At 39.3% G+C, this 13,648-nt stretch overlaps 1 protein-coding gene across 1 annotated transcript in view; it reads left to right on the top strand.

Moving 5' to 3' along the window:
- The first annotated feature begins 8,142 nt into the window (after positions 1–8,142).
- RHOV (ras homolog family member V) overlaps positions 8,143–13,648 on the top strand; it is a 28,108-nt gene continuing 22,602 nt past the window's right edge. Inside the window, exons 1-2 of the mRNA XM_083348283.1 lie at positions 8,143–8,334; positions 10,014–10,699. Of these exons, the coding sequence (XP_083204409.1) occupies positions 10,501–10,699 (199 nt within the window). The 5' untranslated portion in view covers positions 8,143–8,334; positions 10,014–10,500. The remainder of the gene's footprint in view (positions 8,335–10,013; positions 10,700–13,648) is intronic.

The following is a 13,648-nucleotide window of genomic DNA, read 5'->3' as shown; positions in this document are numbered from 1 at the left end:
ATGAAGAGCATGAGTACAAACTCAGGTTTGAGCATTAAGAGAATGATGATAGTAAGGGAGGTGAAGTGTCTCTATTTCTATTATTTGGATGGATTGTCATTCAAGGCTTCTTTAGGATGGCAAACTCCCTTTAACTTAGGAAGACTAGATCTGTGGTCTAGTATCTGTGATAGAACTTAGGTGGAAGGGATCTTGGAGATCTTCTGGTTGAGCCCCCCCCCCTCCGGTTCAAGCAGGAGAACCTATACCATCTCAGATAAGTGACTGTCCAGTCTCTTCTTAAAAACCTCCAGTGATGGAGCACCCATGATTTCTGAAGGCAAGCTGTTCCACTGGTTAATTGTCCTCACTGTTAGGAACTTTCTCCTTAATTCCAGGTTGTTTCCAACCATTGTTTCTTGTCCTGCCCTCTGGTGCTTTGGAGAATAATTTGACCCTCTCTTCTTTGTGGCAGCCTCTCAAATACTGGATACTGGAATGATTGCTTTACACAATATTCTGCTGATAAAGTCTTGACTCTAAGAAGTCTGTGAGGAAGACTGGACCAATGCCCAGCCAAGTGGATTTCAATGAACAGGGAGCAGTGTACTCACTAGTAGGTTCCCTGTCACGTGTGGACTACTTTCATGTTCCATTTGGTTCCTGTGGTCAGCTGGGTCCAGGAAGTAGATAATTATTTCCTGCAGGCTTGAAAGAGGTTGTGCCCTCTTTCTTGATCCAACTGTATTAGACAACCAGTCTCCAACATTCCCCCAAAAGAGAAGGTTGCTGGGAAGCAACTTCAGAGGACCCTAAACAAAGAACATTTTTGGACCCTTTTCAGTTGGGGTCAGGCCTGGACATAATGGAAATGGTGTAGATCATGTTGCCTGATAACTTTTGCCAGAACCTAGATGGAGGAGTGTAGCCTGCTTAGTCCTCATATCCTTTGATACCACTGACCATGGCATCCTTCTGAATTGTGTGCAGGAGTTAAGGATTGGGGACATTGTGCTCCAGTGTTTCTAGTCTTTTCTAAATGAATTGTTCCTTCTACTTTTTAAAGTTCAGATGAAGTTATTGTTGCTTTTGATTATAGTGTGGCTGATGATACCTAGTTTGGACATCATCTCCCAAAGCCACTCAAATGATACAATTGAAGTTTTCTGCTAGTGCCAGGAAGCTGAGGGAATAAATATTTTAAAAGAGAAGGATTAATAATACAAGCATTTTTCCTTATCCTCCTTTTGCTCTCTTATAATTTATCTAATTTGTTTTTTTAGCTTATGTTGTGATAATTGTATTCATTGAATAAAAAGAGGAACATTTCCTTAAAAAAAGAGGCTTATTTGTACTCATTTCTCCTGTGAAAATAGCTCTGAGAAAAACAGTAGTTGAAAATCCATCTGTGTCCAGCTTTTCCAAAGGGGGCATGAAACAATAAAAACAGCAAGCTAGTGCTAGGTGCTATAAGGAAGAAAAAAAAAGGGGGGGGCTTCTGAGATAAATTCAAATGCTTTTTTTCACCAGTATATAAAAAAAATCTTGTTCTGAGCAAAACAACTGGTAAGTAAACAAATTTAACAGATTTTTTTAAAAAAAGTATTCTGGGCGTAAATATCTGTAATTAAAGATTCATGGTGTGCTTCAATCATTAAATCCATAAATCATTTTTTTTCTTTTACAAAAAAGCCATAAAAGACTTTTTAAAAAGGACAGAGTTGCCAATTCTGCTAGTTCTGACAGTTTAACAATCCTCTCCACCACTATGGGGATTTCAGGACTTTTCCATTTTTGTACGTGTAATAATTCCATATACAAAATATTTTTTGTATATGTAAAACCATATACAAAAAATAGCCTTACATGAATCTTTTTAAAGTTCAGTATCCTTAAGTTCAATAAAAACTTTTCTGAGTGTCTTCTTTTTGCAATATTAATTCTAAAAAAATTATATCATTGTATTTATATCCCAAATTTCTTGGCTTTTTCACAAGTCCACCATGCATGGTAAAATGTTCCATCCATGTGTTGCTCTTTTCAGATCAGACTGAACACCAAGGAGAGGCCATCAAGGCCTCCTATTTAAATCGAACAGGTTTGAACTGCCTTGTCTGTTGTAGCATTGTGGCCTTACTGTATATTTGAGTACCGTATTTTGGTGAGATTTGCCACAATGTTGTAGCTTGATCAGAACCATTTATAATGTTTCCATTTTTGTTTTAAGAGGAAAATGGAGAGATTTTCTCACGTTACTTTTGATGATTTGTGGGAAGACGTTTATCCCTTTCCTCTGAACTGAAAAAAGAATAAAGTTAGAGAAAAAGAATAGCCTGATTTCTTGTGAAATCTGGAACCGATGTTGGTAAAGTAATAACAGTATATGGTGTGATTATTTCCAGTTTTAAATATCATAAAATGCATAGAGTATATTATTTGTTGTCATCATTATTGCAAAAAAACAATACTGGGGAAAAATTAAATTGTTTTAAAAACAAAAGCAATTGAAACATAAATGCACATTTATGTAATTGATGACAGGGCCAGCTTCCTGATACAATTTCCATGGGTAAGGTTTCTTAAGGCTTTCTGACTTTCTGAAGCAGCTGTAAACATTACCTGCATTCCAAAAAAATTTAATATATAGATATATGTTGATATATTGTTCATTAGAACTACTTTAAAAGAAACAGCCATCCTGGTAGCCGAAATCCAAAACTCCTTTCTGTAGCATTAGCTTGTATAGGAAAGAGCTTTCATTACATGCTAGTAATTTTTCTCCTGTGTCTGTACCACAATAATATATATTGCCTTATTAGTTAAACCTGATACGTTTAACCAGATTTATTTTTCCCACATACAGTAGAAGTTGGTGTTAATGGTTCCATTTAATTCTTCATTGCTATTTTTCTCCTCTAGGTGGCAACTCTTTACCAACAAAGATTATAACAAAAGCTAATGAATACATATATCAAAAGGCCACAAAATTAGCCACAAAATATTACAGTGCTATTTCATTGTTGTCTTCAAATGACTTTTGTTGTAGGAGAAAAAAAGAGAAAAGTTTCTTAACTTTTGAGTGAATTTTAATCATTACACAATAAAGCATCCAAAATTGTGCAGATTTCTTTGTACTTTAGCAGTAAAATCTTATCTGCACTCGAGGTAAGATTGTAAAATACTGTATCTGAAATTATTTTAAAATATTGACCACATAATGTATAATTCAAAATATGCAACATAAAGATCCAAAATCAATATTAAGGCAATGTTTTACAAAGTTAACTGATGATTTAAAAAACATCAGAGACTTATTCAGGCAGAATGGATTTAAATCCAAAAGAGTTTTTGGAACTCTTAAAAGAGCACAAGTATTTTAAAATATTTAATTAGACCAGGGGTAGGCAACCTTGGCTCTTTTATGACTCGTGGACTTCAACTCCCAGAATTCCTGAGCCAGCCAAGGTTGCCTACCCCTGAATTAGACTAATAAATATACACATTACCTCAGTGAGGGCTTAATTCCTGCCCTCTCACTTCTCAGCATAGTTACTTTTTAAAAATCACAGTTCTCTACTTTAAGGATTTTCTCTTTTTTTTAAATAGATACCTGAATCCACTGTATCCTATATTCTGTTGCTTTTTTTTTACCATGTGTATATAATACAGATCCAGTGTACCATTGTATTTCAGGTCCTAATGACTTGTAATTAAAAATGTTTGAATTTCTAGTACTATACTTAGGAAACTTGTGACAGATGTTTGATATCACAAAATATAAAGGTTTTTTTCATTCAACAATCCAGTTTAAAAAAATATGTAAATTTTCCCCTGGTTTATAAAACAATAGGTAGTTGATCTCAGTGATTGTCTTTCATATCTTTGTTATAGCTGTATAAATGTTTCTCCGTCTATCCAAATGCTTGCATGGGGAAATCATAGCCCATGCTAAAATGTTTGGATTCCCTGAATTCAGTCGATGAGTTTATGCTGACATAAATTACTTTATGTGATTGGGCTACAAGACTGTCCTGAGAAAGGTTAGATTTACCATTTCACTAAATCTGCTGCAGAACATCGCTTACTTGCTGGTACTTTATGTTGTGAGGACTGAGAATTGTGGCCTGTGGGTTATGCTTCAGCCATTGTGAATTGTTGCAGCTCAGTTGTTCAGTTGTTTCTGATTCTTTGTGACACAAATACTTTCTGAGGAACTTCTCTGAGGTCTTGTAGGATTGTGCTTGTCTCATCAATGATAGTATCTTGACATCTTTTCTTCTGTCAGCCTTTTCCTCCTGGGTTTCTTCCATTTTTCCAAACATTGGAGTCTTCCAAGGATTCTTGCTTCTGCATCTGTATGTCTAAAATATTCAAGATTTATTTATTTAGTTGACATATATAACCACCCAGGGCAGCTCGCAAGACTACAAAAACAGCAACCTTCCCATGCAACCATCCCAATAAAAACTCATGGTGCCTGAACAACAGTCTCCCACACAACAATGCAGCATCTTGCTGGGCATTAACCTCATCTTTCTCCAACACTTTAGCTTCATTATTGGTCCTTCCAGCAATCAGTCTTGTTTTATTTCACTCATTAACAAACTGCTGGTTTTCCCCACAATACTAGATGTTCTCAACCATTTTTTCCAGCACAATAAATCAAGGGCAACAAATTATCTTCACTCAGCTTTTCTGATGGTTGTGCTTTATATTATAACCATATATTACAATGGAGAAAATCATGGCCTTGACAAAGCATACTTTTATTGTTGATGCATCCAGAAGCTAACTTTGTACTAAGACATAATTTGGTGTGCTGCTTAGCACAAAATCCCTCTTTGTCTTTTAATCAATAACTAACCTTAGAAATATAGAGGCTGTGTTCACATAAGATGCTGAACCTTAAAGCTCCAGGTTGAATTACTGAAAAATTGGATTTAATACTAACGGATTGATATGTTTATATCACATGCTATACTCATATAAATCACAGTATGGCTTAACACAATGGTCTCTTTGACACACTTGCTAAGATAGTGATGGAATTTCTACCCCATTTTTACCTAATCTGGCATACGAAAGCCAACCTGTATGTTCTGAACACTTTACTGTTTTTCTGTCAGAGAAAAATTGGGTAGCAAATCAGTCGAAAGCAGTTTCCCCGGTCTCTGACAAATGGGACATAGTGGACGTGCTCAGTTGTTCAGTGCTAATACCCATTCAATATTCACTGCAAGGCAACAAATTGTAAACAGTATTCCTATTTTCTAGTTTGACGTCTGCCACAGAGATAAGTTATTTGATCTATTCTATTTAACTTCTGCATCAGAAGAAGACGGTACGATGCTTCTTTCTCAGGGACAATGGGCTTTGGAAATGGCAAATAATTCTGAACCAGTCAACATATTGGCAGTGCAGCAATACAGTATCTATTTTGTTACGGTTAGAATTCTGTGTCACACTCAGCTTACAAAATTTCCCATCTCCGTTTAACACAATACTTCTTTGCAGCATAATCTTGAGTTCTCTCAGAATGATCGTGACTGAAAGAGAGGATGTATTGTTTTTCATTTTCCTTTTGAAATTAGGGAGTTGGCTTTTCTTTCCCACAGTGCTGAGCTGTCAGAAGTGCGCAATGAATCAGCATTTGTTGACTCGGTCAATAAATAATTAAGCATGTGCTTGACAAGGAAGATACATGTTTCATCTCCAGAAATTATCTGCCTTGGTTTCACCAGGTATATTGTGATTGTCTTTCTTGGGCTGCCTCTGGGGATCCTGATTTTCCTCCTACCCCAGCCCCCCACAAAGTTTTTATCCTTGACTGACTGCAAACATCGCAAACTTCTATCTGGGTGCGCTCCCTTGATTTTATCTAACAGACTTCCTTCCAGGAATAGCTGCCTTGGATTGAAGGAGATGAGCATTCAGTCACCAAGAGCCGTGTGTCTTCTGTGAGAAAAGAGAAATCACCCTGCAGATATATTAAGCTAAAATTCTACTTAATGAATTGTAGAAGCTACCTGGAAGCCACTTGATCATGAAAAAGCAGCGTATAGATCTCTGGTGTTGAATCAAAGCATTCTGAGACAGAGCCACAATTTTATCCTGAGAAAAAGCATTATTTAGGTGTGGGTTAAGTGCTGCGTTGCTTGATTCCCATGAAATTCTTGGCTCTTTGTATTCCTTAGGAAAATACTAAGCAATCAAGATATAGAGTATAGTTGATTGTTGCGGTGAATTTTGTATGGGATGTTATTTATTTTTTTCATTGCTTTACACTGTAAACTGCCTAGAGCCACACGGTGAAGCATATTCACCAGCGGTGGATTTTTAAAGTGACAAACAAAGCCACAGTCTGGTGACCCTCCTCCAATGGATCCTGTTCAGTTTTTACAACTCTTTGCGAGAATGAAAGCTGTTCACACAATTAGTAGAGCCTCTCTGGGAGTTTTAGCAAGGTTAGAGGTAAATGGCCCAAAGCCAATCTAACCCATTACCATAACAAGGGACACTTCTCCCCAGGAAGAGGAGGACTAAAGACCCTGGCTGCAGGCCCCCAAGAGACCCAAAGATTAAACTTAAAGTGGGCTTTTATATTGGGCAATCCTTGGAATTCTTAACAGCTTCTGTTATTCTTGCAATAACCTTAGTTATCAGGGACCTGCATCCTTGACTCTTTCGTCTACGCAATTTCCCATTCTGGTATCAGCAGTCAGAAAAACCAACAAATTGGTCAGTTCTCTGGTTTAATCTGTCACCATTCTTTACTCAAAGATGCCATTTAAAATTGAAAAACAGTGACCTAGCCATTCTGCTCAATAGGTCAATAAATCTTGACCTTTTATCAGTCATATAAAGGTAAATGTTGACCTATGGAGCAACGTCTCTGTTGTTTAAGACTAACAACTTTTGCTCCTCTGGTTTTTCTTGTTTGTAAACCATATAGTTCAACACAACGTATTTACCCCTCTCTGCCTTATTCTGAACCGTATGCCTATTAGAGTAACAGTCATATGGTTGAATTCCTATACTTTGCATATCGTGACCTTTGATTTTGACTGTTTTTACAGAAAGCAAAAAGATGGTAAAATATTCTGAGGTAAAGGCAAGTGAGAAATGAAATCCCACTTTGCAGACCAGATTTATACTTATAAAAAGCATAGTTGCTCCTCATTTAACAACCGCAGTTGGGACTGGCAACTCCATTGTTAAGTGATGCAGTCTTTAAGTGAAATATTGTGTAAGGTAAAGGTAAAGGTTCCCCCGCACATGCGTGCTAGTCGTTTCCAACTCTGGGGGCCGGTGCTCATCGCCGTTTCAAAGCTGAAGAGCCAGCGCTTGTCCAAGGGCGTCTCCATGGTCATGTGGCCAGCATGACTAGATGCCAAAGGCGCACCGAACGCTGTTACCTTCCCACTGTAGTGGTCCCTATTTTTCTACTTGCATTTTTACATGCTTTCGAACTGCTAGGTTGGCAGAAGCTTACACACTGTGTAAGCACACCCAATTTACATCGGTTCTGCTAGCATTTAAATGAATTTACCTGTGGTCATTAAGGGCAACATCACATGACCACAATTTACGACCTTCTGCCATCTTTACCATTGACTTTGCTTGTTGGAAGCCAGCTGTGAAACTTGCAAATGGTGATCACATGACCACAGAACACTGCAACCATTGTAACTGTGTTGATTGCCAGGCACCTAAATTGCAATTGCGTGACCATGGAAATGCTGCAACCATTGTAAGTGCTAAGACTGGTTTTTTTAGTGCTGTTGTAAGTTCAAACAGTTGCTAAACAGGGCAGTAGTTAACGGGGGGGGGGGGCTACCACTGGGATTGGATAGACAGCTTCTATGCAAAGACATTTGCATTTTATCCTTGGACTGTTTCCAGGGGCCCACTACTTAATTCTTGTCTCAGATGCATAGCTATCAGAAGAAGGGGTTAAGTGTTGTGCAGCCATGATGGAAACCCTACCTCTCATATGTTTTGAGTGACATTGCAATTCAGGTACCCAAAAGCAAAGCTTGCATCATGACATCACAATATACGTTCTATAATTTTGGCATTATCATGGTCAAGAATGGTTTTCTTTCTTGGATGTACATTAATTCTCAACCAGCACAGGTAAAATATAGCCAGAGGATGTTGAAGTCTGATACAACTGGAGGACATGAGTTGGGGGGGAAAAAACCCTGAATCAGGCACAGTAGAAAATATAATAGTAGCTAAATTCAACAGGTCCTTGTCCATCTTCAGACCAGGCATGGCAATATTCATTGATTCTTCAAAAGCTCAGCTCTGCATCCGGTAACAGGAGAAGCTTCATAGACTTGCCACGGATAGGTAAGCTGCTATATGCAGAAGATCTGCATATTATGTGTGTGAGACAGACAGCACAGCCCTGGAATTAAATCCTAGGTCTTTCCCTCCCATTCTTTTTTTGTTTTTGTTTTTTCCTGGCCTTGAGAACCAGAAATATCTATTCCATATTAACCTGTGTCTGCCCTGAGAATTGTTGCTTCCTGCCTCATAGTTCAGCCCTTATCCCATCACAGCCAGGATCTTATAACACACAGGTGTCAAACTCGCCACGTCACGTGACGTCGTCTCTTTTTGCATTGACAGCAATGGGGTGGGCATGGCTTCGGTGTGATGAAACCAGCCCGCGGGCCAGCAGTTTGACACCCCTGTTCTAACAGAAGAATGGGCAGTGGATACAACCCCAAATCTCCTACACTATATAAATGCTTATAAATTAGCCATAGTTTTAAACTATAAAATAATTGGTATAGTACTGGTAGCTACCTCATACTTGGTGGACACATGGATGATGTCTTTTCCCTGAAACTGCGATCTGCTACATCTTCAATATAACAGGAAGACCTAGCTTGGGCCAAGACTTGTTTCCATTGACTTGCATGGCTTACAGATGCCTTTATGCAAATAAATCTGTGATGGAAAGAAGTACTAGTCAAAGGTACTATGCCAAATTATATTTGCATGCAATAACCTTAGCATGCAGATTGTTCCTGTGCAAAAATTAGGTGGGTAGGATGTGATTAGTTTTTCCATAGGGACATATGGATGGGGCATATGTCTCCCAGCCTCCACAAACAGCCAAACAAACTTGCAGAAAGCACAGCTGCTTTCGTGATTTGAAGAGAAAGCTTCATTTCTGCTACAACATGTTGCAAAAATCCCTATTTCAACTGCCTTGTACAACCAAACCGTTTATCTTGGCTAATAATAACTTGAGGACAAGGCAAACAGGTGGTGAGATGAAGCCCATGGCTGCCAAAATTATACGGCCAGAGTTACAGAATTCGAGTTGCAAAAATCTGTTAAAGAATATCCTGTATCTCCAGTCTGTACCGTGACCGAATGGAACTGTGAAAAGATTTCAGGATATATATTATAAAGACACACATTTAACCATGGTGGGAGATTGAAACCAGTTCTTTGTAAATTGTCATTACTGAGAAGGACCTTTGTCCCATCTGTGTCATGGAAACTCTGAAGTAAAGTAGAGAAATGGAAGGAAGCCCATTTTGCTCCTCAAGAGAAAGGTGTGGGAAGTATCTGGGAACTGCAGGGAAGGCTGGGAAAAACACTAAATAAGATTGGGGTTTATGAATCGGGTCCCAAATGACTCACTTTCTGAAGTGTTCATTATTTGACTTTTTTTGTAAAAATCACACTTCTCCAAGGGCTCAGAAGAAGAATGCAGGCATTTCCTCGAATCATTTTGCCTACGAAACGTCCGTACATTTTCCCCAACCAAGTTGGATCATTCTGGGAATTGGCATGCGCACATCTTAAAAATTGCCAAGGAAGGACGAGACAGGCTGATTTCGATCATATAGTTTGGAAGGTATAGGGTTGCAAAAGAGAGAGTTGTACCAAACAGCCTTGTTTGCTTGCTTGGGGCTTTGAGCGAACAAGACTTGCCCCCTTTATAATTGTCTCTTTAGACAGGGAAGCCTTTTTTTGTTGCTCATCCCACCGGCTTTCCTTACCTATAGTTAGCGCTCCGTCCCGAGAAGGGAGACGTCTTGGCCCGAAGGCCCGACGCGCGTGGACTCGAGTTACAGGCAAAGGAGGCGGCCCTATGCAAATGCAGGAGGCCGTAGGAAAAACAAAAGCACCTGACAAGACCTGGGAAGTTAAATGGAAAGCGGAGAGGATGAAATTCCCGCCCAGGATACCAACCTACCTGTCCTGGCTACTCTTTCCCTGCTCCGGGACACCTGAGCGATGTAACCCAGAGAAAGAGAAGCTGCCGCTTTGCGTGGGAAACGGTGCCCGACCCACGCGGGGCTCTTAGGTGCCCACCGTCCCCTGAACCTTGCTGGGTTGGGTTCTTTTGGGGTTTTTTTTTTTTGTTCGGTTTAATCGTTTTAAGAAGGAAAAAAAAAGACGCCGGTATCCAGCTGCAACATTTTCTGCTTCAAATCGTACCCACTTTTCAAAAGAGGAAGCCGAAAGGTGCCCTTTTCGGCTCCTCCAGCCATGCCGCCCCAGGAGCTCTTGGATTACTCGCCCACCTTGCGAAGGAGTAGCTGCCCCAGCCGAGGCAGCGGCTCGGAGCTGGGCATTAAGTGTGTCCTCATCGGGGATGGAGCCGTGGGCAAAACCAGCCTGATTGTCAGCTACACAACAAATGGATACCCAGACCAGTACCAACCCACCGCGCTGGACACCTTCTCAGGTAGGTAGGCAGAGCAGAAACCTCAGCCTGTCAAGGGAGCAGGTTAGAAGGGGGGGGCTTGCTGGAGGAGGAGTGGGGGGACGGGGAGAAATATCTTCTGGGTTTAGCACTGTGTGTTTTGGAAAGATAACAACAATTAACCTAGTGCAGGGGTCGGCAACCTCGGCTCTTTTATGACTCGTGGACTTCAACTCCCAGAATTCCTGAGCCAGCTATGCTGGCTCAGGAATTCTGGGAGTTTATTTATTTATTTATTTATTTAATTTATATAATCAGTCATTACAGTTGAAAAAGCTCATTACAGTTGAAGTCCATGAGTCATAAAAGAGCCGAGGTTGCCGACCCCTGACCTAGTGGGATGAAACACCCACTCTTGGTTTCAGTGTGGTTTAAACAACAACAACAACAACAAAGTGTGGTGTATAGGATTGTCAAAGCTACTGCTTTCTTTCCCTGGGCACAGGCACTGCAGAGAAAAACAGGTGGCTTTTTTCTGAAGAGGCAGATAAAAGTTAGATGACAAACGATAGGATATGTTCCCCTTTTATATGGGATCCTTGGGCAAAGGAGAAAAAAAGGAAGAAAGGCAGAGCTGTTGGTAAGCTCTGTGTCAAAGGAAAGTTTTTGATCCTTTGCTATTTATGAAGTGTTAAGGTGGAACAGGAGGAAAAACGGAGAGTTGAGGTGAACAAAAGTTTTCTCATTCTTTCTGAAAAAAACAATCGAGTCTAATCAAGTGGGAAGTGATCGATGGGTATTCTTGTTTCATCGATGGTACAATTTTATGTCTGCTCAATCTTGTCGAGATAAACGTGGCATTCCTAGGTTCAATGTCTATAGATTTGCATTCTACCTTCTTGAAATTTAGTGGCCTTATGCATTTTGCAGAGTTCCATCTATAATTCCAATCATATTGACATTCCATAACCTTGAGAGGTCCTCAGAAAAGGAAAGGAGTATAAACACATCTTGAACTCAAAAAGAGGTTACAAAGCAAGAGTTTTCACTGTAGTCTTTCACCTGAAACGAGGGTGGTAACATTCCCACTCAGCTAGCAGTGCAAGACAGCTAGTCTGTTTGACTTGTCTGAGGTGATTTTAATTGCTCAGGTAAAGCTGAGGGAGCATTACCTTTAAACTGTTTTTCCAGTTAAAATATAAGAAAGCAGATAATTGTATGCCGCTTGAAAGTGTGTCAGTAATTCATTTATAAGGATGAAACTCCAACAGCACTTGGGGGTTGATTATCCCAGGTATCAACTACCTACGCTTCAGATCATGTAGCCTAAGACTAAACTGGAAATGCAGGAAGAATGACTGTGGATTATCCCTCCACCCCAAAAAAAGATACACATTCAATTGAGTAGCTAAGCTTAGCAATTGATAAACCATGCTCCAGCATTGCAATTTTGTGCTTGCCTCCTTAAAAGTAAATCCCATTAGGTTCAATGGGATTTCCTCCCTAGAAAGTTTGTATAAGGTGATTCTTTTGTAGCAGTTATAGAATAAGGTGGTGCTAGACTTTTGTGTGCTGGGGTAGATAATCCATCTGATTCATTCTTTATTTATTTCCAGTTTACCTAGTGTCTGCAACTGATTGATTACATGCCATCAAGACAGTGTCACTTTACTGACCACATAGCAGTTCTTCTCCAAAATCATGTAATGGTTATACCTGTATCTCTACCTATGCATCTTGTACAAATTCTGCAGACTTTGTTTTTAATCTTGAAAATTATGTTGAATCTAGATGCTGAATCCACATTTAATAAATAAAATGTAAAATAAATTAAAAACAATAGAACATCTGCTTGCATTAGAAGAACCATTTCCCACAGTGCCAAAGTTCTCATCTCGCAGACAGACAGAAACTTTATTTTGGTCATTGGCCAATAAAAGGTACAGTCAATAAAATGAACAAAACAAAACTATCTTCTAACCACAAGAACAATTTTAGTAACTACTTGTAAATTTGAAGGATTTTTTGTGTGCCATTTGTATACATTTGAACTTGACTGTGATGTTTCTCTGTGTCTTATATGTGTGTGTATGTGGGTATATGCATAATGGTATTTTTTTTTTAAAAAAGCTGAATGCAACAAAATTGCATTTTAATGTATGCTGATTTAGTGTGCATTTAAAGAGACAATAAAGTTTTTATTCTATTCTACTTGTGGGTGGGGCTTACACATAGTGCAGTAACATTTTATGACTTTTAGAGAAATAAACTGATTTTGATTTTTTTTAAATAAATAGTGCAGATAAAAAGCTATCAGAGTGCCCTGGAAATTTAAATAAAAAGAGGGATAATCAGCTAGTGGTGAATGTACTGTAGAACTGGCAATAGAAAAGAACATAAAATGTGCTTTATTTATTTAATTCCATTTATATCCCACCCTTCTCCGAAGACTCAGGGCGGCTTACAAGCTTAGCAGTAGCCTTCATTCTATGGTACCTGTATCAGAAGGGCAGTACTGGGTTTCATACGGCCTTTTCTTCTATGTCCCTTCCAGGATGACTGTGGAGAGAACATTAAATCAACCTAAACATAAGGCTATCCTAAAGTTGGGAAGAGTGATATACATGAGACTGATTTAGACACAGCGATTTGTGTTTGACCTTCTGCCCTACTATTGATCTAGCTTGATCTGACTCTAAGGTTAAGATGGCATCGGTGGAGAAACTGTAGAGGTTCAGTTTCTTTTGGATTGCTCTTTCCCAGGAAGGAGCTGTCTACCAATATTAGATTGGTCAGCTTGCTAGGGTTGTCTATCACATGAGGATGACTGGCGGTCAGCAATCTCTTAATGCTCCTTGAAGCCTCTTAGTCAAAACATCTCATCTGAAGAGTTTCTGTCAGCCTGAGCATAACATTCTAAGGAAAGAAATAGGAAGCGCAGTTAGAACTGGCTGTGACAGATTCTGTTCTTGATATTTTTGATGAATTGCT

The sequence above is a fragment of the Vipera ursinii genome, assembly GCF_947247035.1.
Source record: "Vipera ursinii genome assembly, chromosome: 1".
In the NCBI taxonomy this organism is placed as follows: domain Eukaryota; kingdom Metazoa; phylum Chordata; class Lepidosauria; order Squamata; family Viperidae; genus Vipera; species Vipera ursinii.
Note: the sequence above shows the minus strand (reverse complement) of the source record. Positions and strands in the feature narration are given on the sequence as shown.